Here is a 13,103-nt window from a genome sequence, read left to right as displayed (position 1 = left end):
GAGCACAGGCTCCGGACGTGCAGGCTCAGTGGCCATGGCTCACGGGCCCAGCCGCTCCGCGGCATGTGGGATCTTCCCGGACCGGGGCACGAACCTATGTCCCCTGCATCGGCAGGCGGACTCTCAACCACTGCGCCACCAGGGAAGCCCCTGAGCATCTTTTAATGTGTTCATTGACCAGGCACTGTACTAGATAAAGGGAAAATGGACAGTAAGGCAGATATGGCCCTTGCCTCTTGGATCTCAGAGCCTGATGGGTTTGAAACTCCCCTCTAGCTCCTCAGACATCCCCCTCCTTGTTTCGTGATTTAGGACACATAGCACTGCTGCAGCCCCAGCAATGCCAATCCCACCTTCTTGGAACAGGAAGGAGCTGGGATCTGGGATGCAGCTGGTTCTACTTGGAGTCAGACGTGCTTTTTAAACTCCCTTTTTCTTTGTCATCTGGCAGCAGTGATGCTGTCACGGTACCTGATGTAGTGGCAGCTCCAGGGGTGGGCTGGTTGGGTACATTCTGAAGGTCCTTAGGGCACATCGTACTTCATCAGTCCATTTAGGGCGTATGGACGACTCCTGCCTCTCATACAATTCAGCCCCACTGGTGCTGAAAAAAACTTCCTTATTTTTATACATAAAAAAAGTATATATAATACTTTATTTTATTATATTCACTGCCTAAGCACTTAAAGTTCTGAGATGTATTTTTTATTTTTTTAAAGCACGTGGTAGTGTTTTCCATCAGCTCATGACAGTGAGAAGGCAGCCTCAGCTTCTAGTAAAACTGAGATCTTTGAACAGAAGATCAAGAAACATGCTAAGGTCGGTACCTGCTGTTACCTGTCCGGTGAACTTGGGCCCATTCAGTGTTTGTGGACCATCTCTGCTTCTGACTTCTCCACGTGCTTGGTCACCTTTTGTTACTTATTTTCTTTCCTCACTAATTCTTCTGCCAAGGATCAGCAGGGAAATGGAATAATAATACATTTCAGATTCGCTTATGCTTCTGTTTACCAGTTAGCACAGACGATAGATGCGGTCAGAAATAGTATAGAAACTTTTGAGTCAACGGGACTTATCATCCACAGTCCTACCCTTAGGGAACTTTGGGGAACTTCTTTTAATGTCAAGTTTGTTGAGGTATAATTTACACGCAGTAAAATTTGCCCTTTTTGGTTTAAGTTCTTTGCGTTTTGACAAGTATATACAGTCATATAACTACCACACGGTCAAGATAGAGAATATTTCCATCACTATAAACAGTGAACGATGCCCCTTTGTAATCAACTCTCCAGCTCTGGCCTCAGGCTACTGCTCCTCTGTTTTCTTTCCCAACAGTTTTGCCTTTTCCAGAATGTCCTACAAATGGACTCACACAATACATAGCCTTTTGAGTCTGGCTTCTTTCATTTAGCGTAACACAGTTGAGATACACCCATGCTGTTGCATGTGCTAGTGGTTTTTTCCTTTTTGTTCTAATTAGTATTCCATTTGGTGGATATACCATAATGTGTTTATTTATTCACTAGTTGATAGATACTTGGGTTGTTTCTGGCTTTGGGCAATTATGAATGAAGCTGCTCTATATATTTGCGTAAGAGTTTGTGTGTGTGTGTGGGCATGTCTTCCTTTCTCGTGGGTATAAGTACTTGGGAGTGGGATTACTGGATCATCTGGTGTTTGTTTAACTTTATAAGAAACCGCCAAACTGGTTTCCAATATGACTATAGGCCATTTTACACTCTCTCCAGCCACCTATGAGAGTTCCAATTACTCCGTATTCTTGACAACATTTGATATGATCAGTTTTTTTCTGTTTTGCCCATTTTATTTACTTATATATTTATTTATTTTTGGTTGCATTGGGTCTTCATTGCTGCGCACGGGCTTTCTCTAGTTGCGGCAAGTGGGGGCTACTCTTCGTTGCGGTGCACGGGCTTCTTGCGGTGGCTTCTCTTGTTGCGGAACACGGGCTCTAGGCGCGGGCTTCAGTAGTTGTAGCACTTGGGCTCAGTAGTTGTGGCACACGGGCTTCAGTAGTTGTGGCTTAAGGGCTCTAGAGCACAGGCTCCGTAGTTGTGGCGCACGGACTTAGTTGCTTCATGGCATGTGGGATCTTCCTGGACCAGGGATCAGACCTGTGTCCCCTGCATTGGCAGGCAGATTCTTAACCACTGTGCCACCAGAGAAGTCCTTGCCCATTTTAATAAATGATTAGTGGTAGCTGTTGGTGGTTTTAATTTGCATTTTCTTCAGGGAGATTTTGCACTGGTAGAATCCCAGGTCAAGCCATCTCTAACTCAGTAACCTCTTGGACAAGTCATTTACCATCTTTCTCAGGGTCTCAAGATCTATGTCTTTAAAATGGGCATAATAATAATATTAACCCCATCAAGCTCTAAAGAGGTTTAAGGAAAAGAAAATATATAAAACACGTAGCTAGTACGTGGCACGCAGTAACACACAATAAGTACCAGCTATAATTATTACTATTATATAGTAATAGCTATGTTATAAACGGCTATAGCTATTACTATTATTATTATCAGATGTCTAGATAAATGTAAATATAATGACAGGTGGCTGGCACTGTCATCACATTTGTTCATATGAGGATGTGCTGTGTAGCTGGTAGGATCAGGGGGATTCAAAAGAAGCTTTGAAGGTTTGGAAGAGGTGCCATTTGATGATGTGGAGATGTGGAGAGTACGCAGTGGACAGGAGGGGCAGAGGGAGGAGCGTGGCTTGGGAACAGAGACTGATGCAGTTGACTGGTCCCACAGTGACCTGCTCTCTGCTCGCGGATTATCAGGAAGCAGGGAACCTTGGCCCACCTCTGTGAATGGTTGCTTTTCTCATTACAGATCATGCTCCCAGCTTAAATATCCCTTGTTCTTATCTCTAGTACTGAAATGTGTATTATAATTATAGTGTTAACAGTTAAATCTTTCAATAACCATTAATTATGGGTTCGTGGGTAGTATTCATTCTCTTGGCTTTTTTTTTTCCTGGATGTTCATAGAGCCTATAAATTCCCTTTTTTTGGCCAATCTTTCCTTGGACAGTTTTTATTTTTCAAGATTAATAAAAGAAGCACAGTAGCGGTCTTTGTAGAAGAAAAGCTAGAATCCTGTTTGGCCTCATTCTTCCTACGTCTTCAGCCTCCCGCTACCCCTCTTGTTGATAAGCTTTCGAGAGTCCGAAGCACTCCCAAGCGTGTCTGTCAAGCACAGCTCTTAATAGTGTTCCTTTGGCCCCAAATACCAGTTTGCAGATACGCTTTACAATCTAGAGATCAAATCTGACTTGGGTGTGCAGCGGTCAGATGGGCGGGCCTGTTCTCCCAAAGCAATGAACGTTCTCCTGCATGCTGGGTTCTCAAAGAAGGGTCCCAGGTCCTCATCCTCTGACCTCAGGAACTGAGCCCTTGTTGGTTACAGCATACAGTAAGCACCCGAAAAATGTTTGTGAAATAATTTCCAAGTAGAGCTCTTCCTGCTGGTTTAAAAGTGGTCGGGAGCTCTGCTCTGCCTTCTGCGGTCCCTGGCCTCCCCCACCTTGTCTTGGTGTGCGCTCCTGTCTCCTCCCAGAGCCCCGAGAGAGACCTGAGCACCGTCTTGAAATTGCCGCTCCACTTTGCCTGATTCAGAAATGCGCTCTGCTCTCCTGGTGGTGTCAAGCGTGGGCCGCAGGGCCCGCCGGCCTCAGGCAGGCTCTCCCAGGGGCAGACCATGGGCATGGTGAAGCCAGAGGCCTTGGGCCCTACTGCCGGGCCATGGGCTGGGGTGCGAGGGCTGTACTGTGGGTCCAGGATGAGAGGCTGGGATCTGGCCTGTGCACCCTGGAGGTGGAGCCTGGGGCGGGGCTGACCCTTCTCAGTCTCCTCTCCCTGACCTGCCACCTGCAGTGAGTGGGGAAAGAAGGCGGATGACGGTACCAACAGCCCTCCTCCTTCTCTCCTCCAAAAGCCCATCCCGCCTCTGCCCCCACTCTCCCTTGCTTAAGAACTTCATCTTTTGGGATTTCCCCGGTGGTCCAGTGGTTAAGACTCCACGCTTCAACTGCAGGGGTCACGAGTTCAATCCCTGGTTGGGGAACTAGGATCCTACGTGCCGCAAAAGAAAAAAGAAAACAAAAACAAAAATACCCTTCATCTTATGTATATGTGTAACTGATTCACTTTGTTATAAAGCAGAAACTAACACACCACTGTAAAGCAATTATACTCCAATAAAGATGTTAAAAAAAATAAAAATAAATAAACCCTTCATCTTTGTTTAGCCAGATTTCTCTGCTTGAAGGAGAAGGGACAGGGGCTCTTTTTGTTATGCCAAGGGACCTACAAAACTGCGGGCAGGGCCAAGGGTGGGAAGCCCAGTTATAATCTGCATTAGTGCCCAGTTTCCCCAGTATCCTTGCTGGTTGGCTTCATCCTGCCCTCTCACCAGCCAGCAGTCTTCCGTGTGTGTCTCCTTTGGCTGTCAGGAGCCCTGTGAAAATCCGATGAATCAACGTGGACTCGTCTCCTTGACCAAAGAAACAGCACCAGAATCCTGTCCCTGGGTCTCCTTTTATGGAGACAACTCTGATCATGTTGACCCTCAGCTGAGACGGAAGAGGGAGCAAATAGGTCCTCCTGTTTCACCAAGACTTGCCTTTCTGATTTTGGAGCTGTTTTTTTGATGGAGTTTAACTTGGTGTGGTTTGGCCAAATGCATGCTTTTAAGCCTCTGATGAGGGAAAGCCCTGAATTTAGACCCAGACTCCCAGAGCACGGGTTCTGAATACCGAGACATACTGGTCTGTGGCAGTAGGCTACATGCCTGTATATAAATTTGCTACAAATTTGTTTATTTTCCTTTGCTCTTTGGATGTATGCCATCTTTTTTTCTCTTTTACTTCCATTGTATTATTGCTAAAAATAAATGAAGTAATAGTGTTGCTTGCCGGGGACCCAGTATCATGTTTATTGCCCTTCTGTTGGTCTGTCTGTGAGGTCAGAAAGAAGTATATCTTTACTTCTTCAGCTCAGAGCTTCCTGGTCACCTTGGATTTGGGAAAATCAAAGGATTTCCCTAAAGGAAGCTCTGATAAAGAGCCAGCAGCATTGCTTCGTGTTATGGGGAGGTGCTAGAAGGAAAGGAGTGCCAGCACTGTGGGCGCTGAAGGCCTCCACTGCAGGCTGGCCGCGATGCCTGCCAGACAGAGCAGGCCAATCTGGGAGAGAAGGGGAGGAGAGAATGGAAGGAAGGTTCCACCCCTTCCCCTCGTAAAATTAATGTCTGTTTCTCAGCATGAGACATGAGTTTGGGCATGCTGCTGAAACACTGCCCACATGAGCCATAGACCGGAGGGCGGGGTGTAGAACAACTGCTGGAATCACAGCATGAACACCGAGAAGGCATGTGGTGGCATCGAGGCAGCTTAAATGTTCCCCTGCAGCCAATCTGAAATCTAGGTCAGGGATATACATGATCAGAATTTTAGCGGGGCTGGAAAAGGATGACTTCTGGCTCTGTGTACGAAATGCTCTATATGAATATAAGTGTGGTAAGAGAATCTATCTTGTGTTTTGGGGCATTTCTAGAATGCAAGGGTTAGGGAGTGGTCAAGGATACGTATCTAAATTCTGTGAAACTAGTCATAGGGACCCATTACTCCTGTACCATCCCTGGGGTCACGTTCATTCTGCTCTCTTTCAGCAGGCTGGAAGCCTGGATGTTACCTCTGTGATTAATTTTCCCTTCTAAAATTCTCATCCTAGAAGTTAGAGTGAAGGATTATTTTCTGAAGTTAAAGTCTCCTTTAACTTTAGGTGGTTTCCCTTAGCCCAAAGACATCTTCCTCTTGGTAGAGGACATTGTTTGCAAGGTTTTCGAGATTTCCTATACGCTCATTCTTCATGCTTAGTGACAGAGTTCATGTATTTCTAAAAATAACACAGAAAATGTGTGTTTAGAATGATTCAAGACATTTTCTTGAGTATCTGCTAAGGTTAATTCTGGTGCTCAGTATTCTCAGTAAGTATTTAGTGTGTACCAGGTGGCAGGTTTTAAAGCACTCACTTGTATTTCCAGATTATATTTTGAAATCTCAATATTTGAAATTTTATTTCTATTTTTTTATTCCCAAGTATTTTCTTTCTTTCAATGCTATTAGATATGCTATTAAATGAAATTAAAGTTTTAATTTCCTTTTCAAATTGTTCATTGTTAGTATATAGAAACATGACTGATTTGTGTATGTTGATTTTATATCTTGCAACTTTGCTGCACTTGTTTATTCTAACAGTTTTGTGTGTGTGTGTGTGTGTGTGAGATCTTTAGGGTCTTCTACATATGAAATCACGTTGTGTGTGAACAGAGATACTTTTACTTCTTTTTTTTCTAACTTAGATGCTTTTTATTCATTTTTCTTGCCTGACTGCTCTGGCTAGGGCTTCCAGTAATATGTTGAATAAAAGTGGTGAAAACGAGCATCCTTGTCTTGATCTTGATCTTAGAGGGAAAGCCTCCTGTCTTCTCCATTGAGTATGAGGTTAGCTATGGGATTTTCACATACGGCCATTATTACGTTGAGATAGTTTCCTTCTACTCCTAGTTTGTTGGGTGTTTTTATTATGAAGATATGTTGCATTTTGTCAGATGCTTTCAGCATCAGCTAAGAAAATCACGTGTTTTTTTTTTCCTTGATTCTGTTAGTCTAGTGTATTACATCGATTGATTTTCTTATTTTGAACCATCCTGGCCTTGTAGGAATAAATCATACTTGGTCATAGTGTATAAAACTTAATGTGCTGTTGAATTATGTTTGCTAGTATTTTGTTGAGGAGTTTTTGCATCAGTGTTCATCAGGGATATTGGTCGGTAGTTTTTTTGTTGTGTCTTTGTCTGGCTTTGGTATCAGGGTAATGCTGGCTTCACAGAATGAGTTTGGAAGTATTCCTTTCATTTCAGTTTTTCAGAAGAGTTTGAGAGGGATTGGTATTAATTCTTCTTTAAATGTTTGGTAGAATTCATCAGTGAAGCCATCTGGTCCTGGGGTTTTCTTTGTTGGCAGGTTTTTGATTACTATTAAGTCTCCTTTCTAGTTGTAAGTCTGTTCAGATTTTGTATTTATCATTTAGTCTTGGTAGGTTGTGTGTTTCTAGGAGTATGTCTGTTTTATCTAGATTATCTAATTTGTTGGCATACAATTATTCATAGTACTCTTTTATAATCCTTTGTAATTTTTGTAAAATCAGTAATAATGTCTCCTTTCATTTCTGATTTTAGTAACTTGAGTCTTCTCTCTTTTTTTCTTAGTCAATCTAGCTAAAGGTTTGTCGATTTTATTTTTCTTTTCAAAGAACCAGCTCTGCTTTCATTGATTTTCTCTGTAGTTTTCTATTCTCTATTTTGTTCATTTCTGCTCTAATCTTTATTATTTCCTTTCTTCGGCTACCTTCGGGTTTCATTTGTTTTTCTTTTCAAGCTCCTTAAGGTGTAAAGTTAGGTTGGTGATTTGAAATCTTTCTTCTTTTTTAATGTAAGTATTTATAGCTATAAATTTTCCCTCTTAACTGCTCTCACTGCATCCCATAAGTTTTGGTGTGTTGTATTTTCATTTTATTTGTCTCAAGATATTTTCTGATTTCCCGTGTGATTTCTTCTTTGAGCCATTGGTTGCTTAAAAGTATGTTGTTTGATATCCACATATTTGTGAATTTTCCAGTTTTCCTTCTGCTGTTGATTCCTAGTTTCATTCCATTGTGATCAGAAAATGTACTTTGGGGGCTTCCCTGGTGGCGCAGTGGTTGAGAGTCCGCCTGCCGACGCAGGGGACACGGGTTCGTGCCCGGTCCGGGGGGATCCCACATGCCGCGGAGCGGCTGGGCCCGTGAGCCATGGCCGCTGAGCCTGCACGTCCGGAGCCTGTGCTCTGCAGCGGGAGAGGCCACAACGGTGAGAGGCCCGCGTACCGCAAAAAAAAAAAATGTTGAAAAGAAAATGTACTTTGGAAAAAAGAAAATATACCTTGTATAATTTGTCTTTTAAATTGTTAAGACTTGTTTTGTGGCCTAATGTATGACCACATATGTTAAGAGAAGGTCCTGGAGAATGTCCCATGTGCACTTGAGAAAAATGCGTATTCTGCTATTGGGCAGAGTGTTCTGTATATGTCGGTCAGTTACAGTTGGTCTGCGGTGTCGTTCAAGTTCTCTTTCCTTATTGATCTTCTGTCTGATTGTTCTATCCCTTATTGAAAGTGGGGTATTGAAGTCCCCTACTAGGATTGTAGATCTGTTTCTCTCTTCACTTTTGTCACTGTTTACTTCATATATTTAGGAGCTCTGATGTCTGTTGTGTATGTTTATAACTGTTATATCTTCTTGATGAATTGACCCTTTTATCATTATATAATATCTTTCATTGTAACAGCTTTTTGGCTTAAGGTCTGTCTTGTCTGATGTTAGTATAGCTGTCCCTGCTCTCTTTTTGTTTACTATTTGCATGGAATATCTTTAACTATCCTTTCATTTTCAACCTATGAATGTCCTTAGATCTAGAGTGGGTCTCTTGTAGACACAATATAGTTGGATCCTGTTTTTTTAATCCATTCTGCCAATCTATGTCTTTGGGTTGGGGAGTTTAATCCATTTACATGTAAAATAATTACTAATAGGGAAGGACTTAATTGCCATTTTGTTACTTGTTTTCTATATGTTTTAAGGGTATTTTTGTCCCTCCTTTCCTCCCTTACTGCCTTCCTTTGTTTTTAATTGATTTTTTTTGTAATGATACATTTTGATTTCCTTTTGTGTATATTCTATACATTTTTTTTTGTGGTTACCATGAGGATTACATACAACATCCTAAAGTCCTTACAGTCTGTTTTAAACTGATATCAATGTAACTTCAATATTGAAATTTTCTTGTCCTTGAGACCTTACTACAGTATGTGCCAGGCATTGCATTAAGCATTCCACATTTACCTCATTTTAATCCTTTTAGTAACCTGAGATGCAGCTATGACTATCTGTGTTCTACAAATGAAGAAACCAAAACACAAGGAGAATAAATAATTAACCCCAAATCACGTAGCTAGGAGGTAGCACAGCAAAGTCAGAATTCAGTCTGATCTGCCACACCCTCCTGTATTCCACCCAGCACCCGGAACAGTCTGAACTCGTTTCCTCTGCATTCGTCACATCGGGTGAGGTGGAAACATGGCTTTGTTAAAACTTGTAGCTGACTAGTCCCGTTCTTTCTAAAACACATAATTGATGACTTTTATTTTTTATTCGACATTTAACATGGGTGTATATGCGAACATGGAAACACAGGAATGGTAACCCAGAGTCGCAACTTGAAAGTACACACGTAAAAATAAAAGTTTTCTGAAGTTTAACGTGGTCAACTTATAGTGGAAGTTTTCCTCAAAATTATTAAAAATTTTTTTTCAATAATGAAGCGAAACTTGAAACTCTTCATTCGAGTAATAAGTATACATTTTAAAAACACCGTAGATTGGATCGTAGGGGATTGTTTAATGAACACATTTTTTTTTCTTCTTTAATAGTCTACTGCCGGAAACATTAATTGGAAGTATGTGCTCCGTTCATTTGTTGATATTTTATCGCCAGATTCTTGGAGACGTGCTCCTGAAAGACAGGATGAGCATGCACAGTGCTGGTGAGAAGTCTTTGCAGTTTCCTCACGTACAACAGTGCATCATGCTTTGAGTAAATGTAACCTCTGCCAGCCTTTATCTTCTGCTTCTGAAGGTGACATTTGGAATAAAATATTTAGAATAGCATCAGTGTCAATCACTTACTTCAGACGCAAATCATTGTGCTCAGTGCGCATCCTGTGTGAGCTCCGTACGTGTTCCGTTCTTTACAATATACACTTTTTACCATTCAGATTCTGGGGACTTGAGATCCTAAATTTCAGCTGTAATCATATTTTCCTTTAATGTCTTTAATAATGTTTTTACTACGTGTTTGATATGTATATCATCTTTTTTGGAAAGAGACCAAAATTACCCAAAATAACTGGTTCTTAATGCAAGAAGTTTAAAAATCAATAAAATTGGTGAATCCAGGTAAAGAGGTGTTCAGGGGTTCTATTTTTACTCTTGCAACTTTTTTGTCAGCTTGAAACTTTTTCCAAGTAAAATGTTAAAAAGTAATTTTAAAAAATCAGTGAGCTGTCACACATGATTGAACTTGCACAGAGATATGCATGTGTTGTAAGAATTACCTCCAGAGAAAGTTGAATTTTATTGGATATTCTTTATTGAGTGCCTAGTATATGCCAGGCATTGTGCCAGGACCCAGTGATGAATGAGACAGGCACCATCATCCCTACTCTCGTGGGGCAACAGACTTCAAACACAAAATTATATGAATAATCCTTTTCAACCTCAAGTGTTCTGAAGGGAAATACACAACAAGAGCGTACCCTAGGAAGACCTGAATTAATTCATAGGATGAGGGAAGGCTTCTCTGGGCAAGGAATATTTAAGAGAAGACCTGAGAGAGGAGTTAGACATACAGGGGAGATGGGTGGGGGCGGATCCTTTCTGGATAGAGGGACCAGCATGTCTGAAGACCCAAGGCAAGAAAACGGGAGTGCACTGGAGAGATTGAAATTGAAGGCAGGCCCGTGTGGCTAGAATCGAGTGAGAGGGAGAGAGAGCCCCATGATGACTCGGCTCTCATGGACAAGTGGAGTTCATGGTTAGACACGAGTCCCCTCCCAGGGACACACCACCTGGATAGGTAGGTAGAAATGGAACTACCTAGAGTCAGAGAAGCACCAACATTTCTCAAGGAATAATTGTAATTCTAAAGGAAGGACAGTTTAAGCCTTTTAGTCGTCACTTGCCTCTGAATTTGTTTCAATGGCTCTAGAAAAACTTCACGAACGACCCGACTCCTTAAAGAGGAGAAGGCTTATTAGTTTTTCTATAGGTAGGGAGAAGCCTACTCAGAATTGTTGGCTTCATTTGAATCTGCGCATCAGAATAAACTTAGTAAGACCTAGAGAGAGGATTTTTCTCTACTGAGGACACAAGATTATAGAAGTCACTGCCCTTGCCGTTTCTGAAGTGTCCTTCCTGGTGGGCCTCTTTGCACAGCCCTCCACGTGCCACTATTGATTGTGAAATATCAGTATTCTCCTGCACAGTATTTAGGCACGTGGTCAGAATCCCCAACTCCTCATTCCTTCCGATGTCATCCAGCACCATCCGTTGGCCCCAGGCTGGGCAGGAGCTGCCCGCCCTCCACCTCCTTTCCCTTGGTGCCCCTGGTTCCCACTCTGCCTCCTGAGAGTGTGGGAGCCTCCTAATTGGAAGATTTCTCTTACCACACCACACTCAGGAGGAGGAAAGAGAGGTTGGAAAAACAACACAGAAGAACAAAATGTTCTAGTCTTATTCTGTTCAGAGCCACTTTACTCCCACCTAAAAGCCTTATCTACTTGGTACCAGACTCATTTCAGACTTCCCTGGGGTGTGGATACAGGGGCAGATGGAGGCTGAGGGGGCAGCTTCCAGCCCTCCGGGAGGTTAAGGTGGGTAGAATGTGTTATCAACAAGTCATGCGGCACAGTAATTTCAATCTGAATGAATGTTTTTATGTCTGTTGCTGTAAAACACATTGGCTGAAGTTTATATAAAATCCTTTTTATTCTTTTGTATTTCAGATTTAATTAGTAATCCAGTGCTGGCCACCTTCCCCAAGCTCTTGGAGCAGCCTGACCTAATGGATGCACTCAGGGTGGGTAGTGTGATGGAAACCTGGTGGGTTCTAAAGGCGGTTAGACATACTGCATAATGAGTTCTGACACCAGCTCTAGGCTTCTGTGGGGTTTGTTTCTTCCCTGTTTGGATGATGTCTTCCGATCCCTGTCTATTGTCCAGCTAACTTGGTCTCATCTGTCCTTTCTTACTATGGAGGTTACTTCCCCAGGGCTGCCTTCCCTGATCCCATAAGCAGATGGAGTGCCTGCCTTCTACCCCGTTGCAATCTCCTCCCTATTGTTTGTTCCTTGACTTAAGGTGGCCACCAATTGTGTCCTGAGAGCAAAAATCCAAAATGGTTTGTTAGATAAATTGACTGAGTTTTCAGGGGAGAATCAGGGTCTGCATATCATTTTTATTTTAATTTGAAGTATGTTATCTGTTGTATGAAAAAGCAGCTGGATATTAGGTTGAACCACGTGAAATCTCTAATTTTTAGCCATTTATTGGCCTTCAAAAACGGCAGTTTCACAAAGTTCAACTTAAATATTAGAATCAACAAGTATTAGGCCCGTGACGCAAATACTCAGATAACATAAGTGCCGCAGGGGATGTGTAATCCAGGTCCTTGCAGATTTAAAGGAGGCAGCATGTAAAGATCAGGAGCCTGTTTCATTAAAGAGGTCCTCAGGGAGATGCACCTAATGAAAGCCTGGGGGCCAAGCGGGGTTTCGACATACTGGGACAGGAGAAGAAGACATCACAGGTGGGAGGGTCAGCACAAGCAAACATTTTGAGGCAGGAGGGAAGAGGGCGTGCTCTTGAGGAGAGCAGACGACCCCGTCTGGCCTGTCGGATGTCAATCTGTAGACGGTCAAGGGCGATCTCAGTCTCATCCTGTGGGTGAAGAGTGTGGTAGGTGGTGGGCAATCCATGAAGGGTTTTGCTTTAGGGACCCCGGACAGCACAGAGACGTGGAGAAGCACGTGCGCAGGAGGGAGGGGAGCTGTGTTGGGAGGTGAGTCCTCTTGATAAGGAGGGAGGCCATACGGCCTGGCGGAGTTGGAAGGAGGAAGCATCGTCTACAGAGGTTTTTATTAGACTTGGAAACTGATTTCACTTGCTGGTTTGGCTGGGGAGGGGGTGTCAACAGCAATGATGAGGTTTTAGCAAAAAGATGTAAGAAAATGTTCTTGGCATATGCTTATCTGTAATTTCAGACAAGCTCATCTGGCACTATAGTTAGATAATGCAGAATTTCTCTTTCTTCCCCTATAAAGCATTAGTATATTAATATTTACTCGTTATACAAAACGTACATACATTGATTCATTCAACAGATATTTCACGAGAGCCCGCTATGGCTAAGGCACCAT

General features: G+C 42.6%; 1 protein-coding gene across 9 annotated transcripts in view; it reads left to right on the top strand.

The window, feature by feature from the left end:
• The window catches only part of NPHP1 (nephrocystin 1), a 105,033-nt gene that overhangs the window by 50,559 nt on the left and 41,371 nt on the right, over positions 1-13,103 (top strand). For all 9 annotated transcript variants that reach the window (XR_003794886.1, XM_029231812.1, XM_029231810.1 and 6 more), the window contains 3 exons: positions 720-819; positions 9,559-9,671; positions 11,691-11,764. Coding sequence is in view for 8 of the 9 variants with exons in the window: in XM_029231812.1 (XP_029087645.1) it covers positions 720-819; positions 9,559-9,671; positions 11,691-11,764 (287 nt within the window). In the remaining variant the exon portion in view is untranslated. The remainder of the gene's footprint in view (positions 1-719; positions 820-9,558; positions 9,672-11,690; positions 11,765-13,103) is intronic.

Source organism: Monodon monoceros, unplaced genomic scaffold (assembly GCF_005190385.1).
Source record: "Monodon monoceros isolate NGI ecotype Baffin Bay Population unplaced genomic scaffold, NGI_Narwhal_1 Super_Scaffold_19, whole genome shotgun sequence".
NCBI lineage: Eukaryota > Metazoa > Chordata > Mammalia > Artiodactyla > Monodontidae > Monodon > Monodon monoceros.
This window is presented reverse-complemented; position numbering and strand designations above follow the sequence as displayed.